Below are 12,448 nucleotides of genomic sequence, written 5' to 3'. Positions count from 1 at the left end.
TCCCACGCCATGCCAAAACCCCCCGGCCAAAAGAATTAGGCGGGATGAGGGTTATTTAAAGATAAATCCATGTGAGCCCTGGGTAACATGGCAGCCAGCCATTCAGCACCGCTATGCCGCCTGGTATCTTCGTAATTGTGAAATGCATTCTTCACCTAGTCCCCTTACTTTCCCACAAGACACATCTGTCCTCCCGGAATCCGCAATGGCCGAGCGTAAGCAAAGTTGTTTCAATCCGCAGTGTCCATGGCGTCGCCGGCCTCAGAAGACGGGAGAACGCCCTCCTTGAGCCACTTTGACCAGCCCTCGTTGGACTTTTGCACGTCCGCCTGGCTCATGCCTTTCATCCACGGGCTGTTGAAGACAAACTTCTCACGAAGTTTGGTGTCGCGCTTGTTGCTTGCGTTCTTCAGTCTCTCGAGATGGCGCTCCCGAGCTTCCTTCTCCTTAGGAATATTGTCATAGACAAAGTACTCAGACGTCCCTGCCTTCCAGACCATCTTGCTCGTGTTGAGGCAGATGCTGATAGAAAGGTCCTCATCGTACGAAATCGGCTTGGGGATCTGGCTTTCATCGAACTTCTCGTCGCTGGCTGGCAAGTTCCTTGCCAGGACAGCCTTCTGGAGCTTGTGGCGAGGCACACCTTCGGTCGGCTCGACTTGGATGAAGGATGAAATGTAATATTGCCAGCGGTCTTTCGCCTTCATCTCATCCATGTAGAATGTCGTGTCTTCACGTTGGAGCCAGCGAACAGTCGCCTCAGTCTTTTGCGGGAACTAAATTTTGGTTAGATGGCGATGAAAACCGTTGTTGATTCAGACTTACCCAGCAAATGACAAACATCTCTCCATCCTTGACGCATTTCTCTGCATACTTCCTGGCGGCAATTTCCGCCTGGTAGTTGGTCTCGTCCTTCTCGCGGCTGTGAAGATATTGCTGAATCAAATCCGGCGTCTTCTCCTTGGCGTCAGTGCTACTGCAGGTCAAGGCCAGACGGCAGAGAGTCTTCAAGAGGTCCTGAATGGTGTAAAGCTTCCACCCACTCTTGAGGTAGTAGTGGCGCAGTACATCCTGGTACTTGACCTCGTCAATGTCGCCGGCAATATACTCCTCCACTAGGTCGAGGGTCTTTGGCCAAAATGTTGAAGCATCATCCTGAGGACTAAAGTAGTTCAGGGTGTTATCTGCCAACCCAATGTCCTTGGCAGGACGCGGCCGGCTTTGGCGATTGATCTCCTCGATGACGCTCTCTTTACTCTCCTTCACGTCCCTCAGGCGGGTGTAAACAGTCTGAAAGACGTTGAAGAAGACGAAGATGGTTTGGTTGCAGAAGAAGTTATACCATGGCCTAGAGAAAAAGCCATCTGCCTTCAGCTCGCCATCCGCAGTCAGCAGAGTATCGTCACCAGTGGTAACAATTGGCTGAGGGACGATGGGCATCCAGCGCTCGTTGGACACTTCGGGTCCAGCACCTTCTTCGGGTGCGTCGGGCATCTCCTCTTCGTTGGCAGAACCAACTTCTGGAGTAGTTTCCTTACTGCCGGATGCCGCACTCCCCTCCTTCTGCCCGCGAGGCTTGGAGCCATTGCGCCCAGGATCCAGAACGCCGCGAAGCAAGTCGCCCCTTCTACCGGTACGGCGGCTGCGGCCGTTGGTCAACTCCGCCGGGACTGACTCTTCGTTATCGTCCTCTTCCGAGACATCCTGCAGTCTGGGTAGGCGTCCCTCGATTTCCTCTTCAGGAATATCGAAGAAGGCGGGGATAAAGGTCTCAAAGAATTCTGTGATGCGTTCCTTTTCGGGCACGCTATGCTGGCCACTACTGACGGTGTAAAGCATCATCAGACGGAGAAGCTCGATAACAACCTTCTTGTCTGAGAAATCCCAGACGAGCTGGTGGCGCGGGGCCTTGCCTTTCAGGCTGCGCTGACGTTTCTGCTCCTCAGCCTTCGTCTTGATGACGTCGACGAGATGCTTGGCAGAGAGATTTCTCTTGTCATTTTGCTTCACCAAGATACCCATGTGGTCAAGACTCTTGAGATGCATGTTCTCAACTTGCGCATGCCACACCTTCTCCCACTCACGCTGTGAGAAGCGCCACTCCTCGTCCTTTTGCTTCATGCGAGTCAAAACTATCGGAACCACATTGAGCGGGTTCGAGAACAAATCGTTGACGACCTCAGGACCCTTATCACCGTAGATCTTTTTGCAGACGCGCTTGAACACAGACGTACTGTGGCCGGCCAACGCCTGCGGCATCTGGAAATGCTCACGCTCAACTGGCGACATGACGCTAATTTGCTGAGCAACAGGCTCCAAGAGCTGGATGCATTTCAAATTCGCCTCAATGTTGAAGTCGTAATCGTGACGTTCTTCCTCGATACGGTGAAGGCCTTCTTCAAATCCGTTCTTGCGGTGGGCAACGAATCCTGAGTCCTCGGAGGCCCACGTAGGGTGAGAAGCCCAATCGTCGTTCAGGACGGAGTTGCAGAGTTCGTCGCGACCGCTGCAGGGTTTGAGTCGTTCCTATTCAAGAGTCAGTACAGGCGCAGGTTCTTTGTAGATTTGACACATACCCGCTTTGGCAGGAGACGGTAGCTAGGACCGTAGCCGCGGCAGTTGCTCAAGGAAACCTTGCCGCTCGGCGGAGCAGGGCGGTTGTCGACGACCTCATCATGCGGCTCATACTTCAGGAAAGCCTTCCAGAATCCCATAAGTTCAGGGTTGGCAGCAAAGAAGACACTGCCCTTGTGGAAGACCGTGTTGCGATCGATGATGGATTGGCTGAACAAGTTGCAAACTTTGAGGAACTCGTTGAAAGCTGTCTTGTTGCCAAGATACTTCTTTACCTTCTCAAAGAAGGCGATCTCGTCCGAGTTCGATGTGGTAGCTGTTGGGGGTCCCAGAGGCTCAGGCAGGATCGGCGTCAACGTCGGCTCGACCGCTGGCGCATCAGCAGTCAGAGCCTTGTTGTGTGCAAGCTTCGCCCGCTTGTTGTTCGCGCCGGTTGGGGGAGCTGCGCCGGGTGCTGCTCGCATCACTGGGGGCGGCACTTCGGAGACGGCAGGCGCGGGAACAGGCGTCTGCTTGTCGGGTCTCGGGCGCTTCTTGTTATTCTCCTTGGAAGCGCTCGGGGGTGCGAAGCTGCCCAAAGGGGGCATCTTTTGTGCACCCATGGGCTGCGGAGTTTGGTTCGGACCAGGACCAGGCGGTTGTTCCTCTCCTGGACGGCCAGGTGTACCCTTCGCTTGGCCGGCGGACTCGGGCAAAAACTGCTTGAAATCTTCCAGCAGGTCCGGTGCGGTGTGGAACAAAGTAGTGACTTGAGCGTACACGTCCTGAATAGGCTTCTGTTCGCGTTGGTAGGTTTGAAGGATCTCGAGGAATTGTTTGTAAATTTCTGGCTTGTCCTGGAAGCGATTCTGCAGCGTGGTTAGCGCGCGAGGTCTCAGAATTTGACGCGGCGGTGGTGGGTGAATTTTGCAGGTAAACTTGCCTTTATTTTGTTAACGTAGCTAATCGCGTGGTTGAACTCGACAGGACCGCGGCGTTCAAGGTTTGCCTGCTGTTGTTGCTGCTGGCTTGCGTTGCCGTTGACATTTGCGGGTCCGGTGACCGGAGTAGGGGTATGCGCGTTGCGAGGCGGCTGTTGAGAGTTGGCAGGGTGCGCGCCTTGAGCTTGAGGGCCACGCTGCTGAGCACCCTGAGCCTCAAAGGCAGCAGCCAGATTCTGAGCCTGCTGACCAAAACCTCCGGGGCCATTCTGAACAGGCGTGCTGAAATTGGCCTCCGGACTCTCGATACTGTGCTGAGGCTGCTGCTGTTGTTGCTGCCAATTGGGGCCGCGCTGGGGAAAGAGCGATTGCGAAGCGCCTCCAGCATGCGCGTGTCCGCCATCGACCTGCGCGCCCCGGCCAGCGATCGATTGAACCGTCGTACCCATGGGTGTCGTTACTCTAATGGTATTCGGATCGTTCCCAGCGCCGCATTCGATTCGGTATCCGGGCGGCAGGAATGTGTTGAAGCCCTGGATTAGGTTGGGATGGCCAGCGAAAAGCTCCGAGACACGATTGATGACACCGGGGGTATCGATGCTGCTATCGTCAGTGATGCCACGGTAAAGGAAGATCTTCATTACACGTACGCCTGACTCTTGAAGTCTTTCATGATATCAAGGAATCGATTGTAGACATCCGGCTGATCGTGGAACTGCACCTTGACCTGATCCAGATACGTCAAGGCATCCTGTCAAACATCGTCAGCGCATGATCTCAGTCGCAACCCCTACAGGCCGAAATCCAAGCGTTACTTGAACCATGCCGTGCTCTCCCGTCGCCATCGCGGAGGATGCATTCGATTGTTAGATTACGAAGGGAGATGAGATGAATGAAGCGACAGTAGTGATTGCAATCGGATGAAGTGTACACGCGAAAGACAAAGACGGAATACGAGGCGAGGCGAGGCGCGAGACCCTGGGCGACAACGGGAATATGCACGCGGGGCGACCATGCATCCTGCCTGACCTGCGCCGTATCGGCGCACCAGCCCACACTGGTTTCCACTCTGGATGGTCAAGCCACAAGTAGCAGGCGCGCCAACAAATGGTGTGTTCTGGTTGAGCGAAATTCATAAAGCAAATTTAGACTTACGTTCAAAATTGGCTGCTGGCCATGGGCAATGCCGCCCTGGCCTTGCTGCTGCATCTGACCTTGGCCTCCAGCAGCACCAGCGCCGGCGCTGCCACTGTTACCGCCGCCGCCGCCGCCGCCAAAGGGACCTTGTTGCATCGGTGGTTGGCCTTCGCGTTGTTGGAGCGGTCCGCCGAAGACAGGGGGGCCTCCGTTCGCGGCCCCCAGGGAGTTGCTCGGGGGCCCGGTCGTATGAGGGATGGGGGCGAACATCTGATGCTGGGCATTCGGGTTGTTCGGGCCACCGTGTTGCGGCGGCCTGTTGTTGTCGGGCTGAAGGGGGCCGCCGAAGTTCGCGCCGGGACCGGATGGGGCGCCGAGTGGCATAGGAGGGCCGGAGGAGCCTGAGCCGTGGTTTGCCAGCAGACCGCCAGGGCTGTGGATTGCGCCCATGGCGCGTGATGCGACCGGCTGGTGTATAGGGATCGAGCCGGCATTGCTGTGATGGGGAGGTCCGGCAGGATAGCCCTCGCGAAGTCGTCTTTCGGCTTGTTCCTGTTCGTGTCGCTCTTGTTCACGTCGCTCCTTGTCGCGTCGTTCCATCCTTTCGGCCTCCATGGCCATCAGGCGACGGTTCTCCTCGATGGACTCAAGGCCGCCCTCTCCGGCGGGTTTCCCGCTCATCATCCTGAGATCGATCGTCTTCTGAGAATGCAAAAGTTAGCGACGCGAATGCGCGAATGCGGGAGGATAGCGAGACAGGAGGGGCTGTGGAAGTTGGCGCAAGCGTCCCGAGAGGGGGGGCTGGATCGTCAACCGCGCAAGCTTTGCTGCGTCGCCCGGGAGCTTAGGGGAGGAGGATTGCGCACAGGTCTAGCGAGACTTACAGACTGATGACACTGTAGCTTATTCTCTGTCTACATGAGGATCAGGGTGATAGGTCTCGGAAGGCGGGAATGAGGGTCAGAAACAACGTCACGTTTGGAAAATTCGTGATGAGCTTGCACCTTGCTCAAACCCCTTCCTGGTTGATTGGAATGAGAGAGCCTGCCCGGGTGCGGCTTTTGCCGCGTCACGTGGAGATAAGAATCTTATCGACAAGCTCTATGGCCCGCTAACCGGATTTGGAGCAGCAGCGATTTCATCTGATGTTCCGTTTTTTGCCGTGGATACGCGATGCTTGCGATTTGCTTGGTCGTGAAGCCAAATGCCTTGACGACTGACTCACTCTATGCCGTGTAACGATGAATGTGTGCTCTGGTTCTCTGAAGACGTGTGCTCCACCAGCTTGCCTGTGGCTTGAGCCCTTGAAGATGCATCGCTCAGAGTTCATCGTGTTTGCACCTGCGACGTCCGCCTCATTGTCTCCCGCACCTCGGCGCACAGGGAAGCTATGATATAAATGTTCATTTGATTTGCAAACTGCGGGTATCCGATTATTCTCTCATCAGTCATCCTACTCATATCTGGACCTGCCAGCTCACGTCGCGCATTCCTCAGACATAGTTTCGGACTTCCTTGATGATCCACTGCACACCAATCAGTCCATGATACCAAAGCGCCTAGGTCGGTTTGCTGGCAAGCGGGAAAACTTACCACTTCACCATTCGCGACGGTGCTTGCGACGTTGACAACCTCGATGTTGCCAGGCTGGATCTGAGGGTACGCTTAGTGATTGCGCAAAGTAAGCAATAAACCAGGGGACTCACAAATTTGGTGCCGTCCTTGCTCTCCCACCAGATATCTCTATCATCACCTATCGCCTTGGCCTTGTGGTTTTCGGGCCACGGGCTGACTGTAACCATGTGCGCCTCAACAAATCTGCGAATGTTTCTCTGCGCTCTTTCTTGCCCATCACCACCCTCATAGGCGCTTTCGCCAAAGTGCTGGTACTCCTTGGGGTCTTCCCAAGGCTTCCGGGGCAAGTTCTCGACGGCGGAGTTGAGCGGCGCAAGCACCGTTGTGTTCTGAGTCTGGTCGTCTAACCTGCGAGAAGCGGATTCGATGTCGCGAGTGAAGCTGGCGAAGACGTTGATGCTCCTGTCGCGGCCCATCACATCGGAGAGCCTGACGCCGTCCTGTGCCGGAGGCGGCTGGGAGTCGGAGGGGTCTGAGGGCGGCATGGCTGGGCCGATAGGGTTCACGGGGGCGAGTGGCTTCTGACGGAGAATGCGGGGAGCGTACGGACCGGAGCGTTCAACGGGCAAGGTCATCAACTGCGCCGTGGCTACGGAACAGGATAGGAGAACAAGAAGGGCGGTAGGCCGTTTCATGATGCTTTCAGGGCCGGATATCCAACGGTCAGATCAGAAAAACGAACGCCCCAAGCGGTTTTCACGGAGGCAGGTGCACTGGCAGCAAAACTGGTTTGAACCTCTGGTGGTGCACGTCACTGCAGCGCAGTCTGGAAAGGTGTTTGGCAGCTCCTTACGCAGGATGATGCGGCAGCTGGATTCCCCACGGGACCAGATTTTTTGGAAATCTGCAGGTTCTGATTGGCTGCATGTCTCATGACATCACCTAAGTCGCTGTGTACGGTGCCTTCCACCTGCTGTTGCACCTGCGACGTTTGGGGCAGACAGCAACGTGGACTGCGCGACACATCTACAGTTGCCCAAACGATATTTCAGAACAAATCGCATAGATTCCGAGCCTGAACCGGCGTTACTGCGCCTGGCAAGTACCTCATTTCCTTCCTCAGCGGAAAGTGAGTGAAGTCGCCGAGATTCACCGAGCACGAAGACAATGTCTCAAGACGTGAGGCAGGGCTTCGGAGCCTTTTGTCTCGCAGGAGCAGCGATTGCGGAGACGGCTCGTTCGATTTCGTTCTCCACATGCGCGTGCCAGGTTGCGGGTTGCCAGGCCGGCCGGAGAAGGTGAAGATGCGCGACGGGGAGAGGTCGGAATTTATTGCTATATTCGAACATGAAGACAAGGGCTTTCAGCAATAGACGCAGCAGTACCAACCAGCAATTCGCATTGCAAAAGTTTGAGAACCGCTGACCATCAAATTGATAGCCACTGGCTCTTCAATAGCGCAATGGAATCCGAACATACATGACCGTTTATTAAATCCATGATTCATGAAAGAGACGAATGAAACGAACGAACAGGTGGCAAGTCGGATGTTGTATTGTCGGCGATGAGAAGGAGCAAGCATCTGACCATGTCCGTTCCGCCCGCACGTCTGTCCCGAGCTCTTCTTTCACATGCAAGTGCTTCTGCGCCGTCTCTGTCCTGCGCTGTACAGCGCTGCACGGCTATCCGTATCTGCTTGCCTCGAAGTACCTACTCCAACTCCAGCCCCCAAATGCCCCCCAAAGATGCCCCAGAACGGAGGGGGGACAGGTAGTACCTTACGTGGGAGGCACAGAGCAGAGGCGGAGGGAACTCATCCTTCACAAGTGTGGAGGACAAGCTGGAAGACTTGAGTGGTCGCCCGGCAGCCAGGCTGGGCCGAAAAGAGGGGACGGCAATGCAGGTGGCAGGCTGGCCGAGCTGGGGAAAGTGCCAGTGGGAGTGGAAGATCCTCGGTCAGGTGCTAAAAGTTCCGGACCGGCATCATCTGACCTGATGCACTTGGGAGAATGTGTGGGGGAAGAGGCTTGTGTGGGTGAGACTACCTTAGTCTGTCTGTAGCCCGTGAAGAGAGGGGGCAAACAGGTGCTCGATGCAGCCGCAATGCCTCTAGTGTTGGCGCATTGTTTAGATCGCGTCTGCAAGGAGGCTGGAGAGAAGGGTTTTGGAAACTGTCCTGTCTCCAATGGGCGGTGGCGTTGAAGACTATCAAGATTCACCTGTTCACCGCAAAGACGGGGTTCTTCTGCATCGTTTTTGACACGAGGCATGACATTTGGCTGGCCTTTTGGCGTTCCGGGTGCCATGGCGGTGGGGACCGGAAGCCTGTGCTCGCTGTAAGAGGTGACGGCGTGACGGGATGCCTCCGGTAATTGGGAACCTTGGGACGCATACACAGACAGCGCAGCGGCTCTCGCCTCAGCTTGGGATAAAGCATGAGCGTCAGCGTGACCACGAGCATGACCGTGACCGACAACCTTCACATGTCAGAATGGAAGAGCCTGAAACTGCCAGAAAAAAATTCTTCGCGGCCTTCCACGCCAACGTGGTCTCAATTGCCTTGTGAAAGTCGGGTGGCCCGTCAGAGCTAACCTAAAGCTCAACGGCACGCCTCAAGTCGACGACGGGTCACCACGGATACGGATAGGGGACTCGTCGAATTGCCATCTGCCATCCCTTCTCCAGCCACGGGCAGCGACCGACGGTAGGGCACACACTCGCTCACTGTAGCACTCTAGCTGGCTCTCTTTTCAATCCGTCTCCTACCGTTGGCCATTGTGGCCAGCTTCCCCAACAACAACAGCAAGACAGATCCAGTCCAGTGCATGCCGTAGTCAGTTTCCTGTTGCGTACCCCGTATCGCGGCCCTGTAGGAGCTTCAACAGTTTTGGTGTTCCCCCCACACTTCCCCCAGTTTTGCTCTTCGCGGTCCACCACCGAAAGGAGCGAAGCCAGGTACTATTCGGCCAGAATTGCTGCGAGAGGCAGAGGGCCCCCTTACGCCTGCTGCAGCGTCGTCAAAATATTTATAAAACCTCCGTAGCCGGAGTCAATTGCCTCGTGTGCGCAGGCTGCTGTTGCTTCCCTTCTGTCCAGAATCTGTGTTTTCCGGTTGCATCCCATTGTCTACCTAAGGTGTCTCTTTGTCCGACCTGCTGCTGTCCTTGTAAGTACCCGATCCGAATCCACCACTGGACTGCCTTACCAACTCGCGCATTCTTACTGGCACGCCGCGACGGGTGACGCCAATCTGCCCCAGACGGCACCCCAGCCCAGACCCAAACTGGCCCCAAACCCGCTAGCACCACGGCGGGCGGCCCAGTCGAGTCCCATGAAAATCCCCAATGCTAATCCCCCTGTTCCCTCCCAGGCGCTTCGACCTCGGCTCACGACTCGCCGTGTCAGCACCGCACCGCACCGCACCACCGCACCAGCACCACGCCCAAGGCCGCAGCAACACACCCTTTGTTTGCAAGGTACTCGGTACGCATACCCCGTACCTTTCTGGCCCTGCTGTGAGGTACCTCCATCGTCCCTCGGCGTAGCTTAGACACGAAGGCGACTGGGACGCTCCTCTCACACGCTCTCGTCCATCTCCCCGTTTTCTTCTTAAACCTCGACCTCCATAAACTCTCCTCCATTCCCCCCACAAACTTCATCTACTCCATCTTCTTTGTTGATTCTCCATCCTTTCTCTTGGAGCGCATCTGTACACATCAATCAACATGGCACCCAGAGTTATCGTCGTCGGCGGTGGTCGTAAGTGGCATCTCTCTCTCCAAACTCGCTTCTGAGGCGTGCCGTCACATGCTAACGTGTGTTTTCAGTTTCCGGCTTGAGTGCCGCGCACACCATCTACCTCGCTGGTGGCAACGTCGTTGTTCTCGACAAGCAGGGTAAGCCTCAAGAACTGCGCATCGCGAACAGTCGCAATACTGACTCCGTCGCAATCAGGCTTCTTCGGAGGCAACTCCACAAAGGCCACCTCCGGCATCAACGGTGCCTTGACCCGCACACAGGTTGACACCAAGATTGCCGACAGCGTCAAGCAATTCTACGATGATACGTTGAAGTCTGCCCGTGACAAGGCCCGACCCGACCTCATCAAGGTCCTTACATACAAGTCCGCTGCTGCCGTTGAGTGGCTTCAGGATGTCTTCAACCTGGACCTCACTCTCGTCTCGCGGTTAGGGTAAGTTTCCATGCTGCGGGCCCCTCGCCGCTACTGCGACTAACTTTCCACCAGTGGTCACTCCCAGCCCCGTACGCACCGTGGTCACGATGCCAAGTTCCCCGGCATGGCCATCACCTACGCTCTCATGCAAAGACTCGAGGAACTCGCCGAGACCGAGCCCCACCGAGTCGAGATCATCAAGAAAGCCCGCGTCACCGGCCTGAACAAGGAAGGAAACACCATCACTGGTGTGAACTACGAGTTCGGCGGAGAGGAGCAGAGGCTTGACGGCCCCGTCGTGCTTGCCACTGGTGGTTACGCCGCTGACTTCGGCGACACCTCTCTGCTGAAGCAGCACCGTCCCGATACCTTTGGCCTCGCCACCACCAACGGCTCCCACGCCACTGGTGATGGTCAGAAGATGGTCATGGCCATCGGTGGTAACGGTATTGACATGGACAAGGTCCAGGTCCACCCTACCGGTCTGGTCGACCCCAAGGACCCCGGCTCCAAGTGGAAGTTCTTGGCTGCTGAGGCTCTTCGTGGTGAAGGTGGTCTCCTGCTCAACGCTGACGGTGACCGTTTCTGCGACGAGCTTGGCCACCGTGACTACGTCTCCGGTATGATGTGGAAGGAGAAGGACAAGAACAAGTTCCCTATCAGACTTGTCCTCAACTCCAAGGCCTCAAATGTGCTTGACTTCCACACTCGCCACTACTCTGGCCGTGGTCTGATGAAGAAGATGAGCGGCCAGGACTTGGCCAAGGAGATTGGCTGCTCGCCTGACCACCTCCAGAAGTCTTTCCAGACCTACAATGCCATCGCTGATGGCAAGCAGAAGGACCCTTGGGGCAAGAAGTTCTTCCACAACCTGCCTTTCGACATCAACGACACCTTCCACGTCGCCGTTATGGAGCCCGTCCTCCACTTCACCATGGGAGGTATCGAGATCAACGACAAGGCCCAGGTCCTCAACTCTGAGCAGAAGCCCTTCGACGGCCTCTACGCTTGCGGTGAGCTGGCTGGTGGTGTCCACGGTGCTAACCGTCTTGGTGGTTCCTCTCTCCTTGGCTGTGTCGTCTACGGCCGTGTTGCCGGTGACACTGCCAGCAACTACCTCTTCCAGCAGGCCCTCAGCGGCGCTGGTGGTGCTGCCGCCCGTATGGGACAGATCTCGCTGCACCTCGACCCTGCCCAGCCTGGCCGTCTGACGATCGACTGGAACAACGCCGGTGGTGCTGGTGGCCAGGGCATTCCTGCCCAACAGACCACTTCGGCAGCAGGCCCCACACCCGTCCAGAACGGACAGAAGGCCGACAAGCCCAACGACCCCAAGAAGTTCACCATTCCCGAGAAGGAGTTCTCCATGGAGGAGGTTGCAAAGCACAACACAAAGGAGGACTTGTGGGTCGTCGTCAAGGGCGTCGTGATGGATCTATCCAACTGGCTGGAGGAGCACCCGGGTGGTCCCCAGGCTATCATGAACTTCATGGGCCGTGACGCGACTGAGGAGTTTGAGATGCTGCACGACGACGAGGTCATTCCCAAGTACGCACCACAGCAGGTGATTGGTCGCGTTAAGGGCCAGGAGCCAAGCTTGGAGCTGTAAGTACTAGGTTGAAGGACGTTTTGACGATGGCATTGGCTTGGGTAAAATAGTGATAACCGGAGTACTGGTTGCGCATTGGCGCACTTTTGATTTGGGCATTTTCTTCATGATTAGTTACTATCGGGATTGTATTCATAGATACATTTTGTAGTCTCTTGGATCCAATGGAACTCCATACTTCTCTGTTCACATCATTGTCGCCCATCTCACCGTCACGTCATAACCATGGCTCTACCGGCGCCAAGCCAGTTGGCTTTCCACGTGCATGCCGATGCCGACATCCGGGTCTCCCGCCTTTCATTCGGCCGACTCGTTCCCCCCTGACTAAGATCACGGCACATCTCCCCCCGAATCGCGCCACGATTTACCCGAAAGCCGAGTCGCGATACACGGAGAATTGGGAATACTCACGGAATCTTCGCCCGTGCAGATATATGTTAGCTTGAGGATCTCGAGAGC

At 56.1% G+C, this 12,448-nt stretch overlaps 2 protein-coding genes across 2 annotated transcripts; one reads left to right on the top strand and one right to left on the bottom strand.

The window, feature by feature from the left end:
* Positions 1 to 230: 230 nt before the first annotated feature.
* GCG54_00000339 (Transcriptional regulatory protein SIN3) lies at positions 231 to 6,901 on the bottom strand (the record flags this gene model as incomplete). The annotated part of the gene is made up of 9 exons (XM_045400479.1): positions 231 to 776; positions 826 to 2,526; positions 2,577 to 3,422; positions 3,512 to 4,097; positions 4,145 to 4,245; positions 4,650 to 5,333; positions 6,131 to 6,190; positions 6,225 to 6,284; positions 6,338 to 6,901. 9 exons carry the CDS (start codon positions 6,899 to 6,901, stop codon positions 231 to 233), a joined length of 5,148 nt encoding a protein of 1,715 aa, XP_045258065.1.
* A 3,030-nt stretch (positions 6,902 to 9,931) lies between these two features.
* Positions 9,932 to 11,989, top strand: GCG54_00000338 (Fumarate reductase; the record flags this gene model as incomplete). The annotated part of the gene is made up of 4 exons (XM_045400478.1): positions 9,932 to 9,965; positions 10,034 to 10,102; positions 10,161 to 10,398; positions 10,453 to 11,989. The coding sequence occupies 4 exons, from the start codon at positions 9,932 to 9,934 to the stop codon at positions 11,987 to 11,989; spliced, it is 1,878 nt and encodes a 625-aa protein (XP_045258064.1).
* Between the last annotated feature and the right edge of the window lie 459 nt (positions 11,990 to 12,448).

This window comes from Colletotrichum gloeosporioides, assembly GCF_011800055.1.
Source record: "Colletotrichum gloeosporioides strain Lc1 chromosome Unknown consensus_90, whole genome shotgun sequence".
NCBI classification, from domain to species: Eukaryota; Fungi; Ascomycota; class Sordariomycetes; order Glomerellales; family Glomerellaceae; genus Colletotrichum; species Colletotrichum gloeosporioides.
The sequence above is the reverse complement of the archived record's forward strand: the minus strand, read 5'-3'. Positions and strand labels throughout refer to the sequence as shown.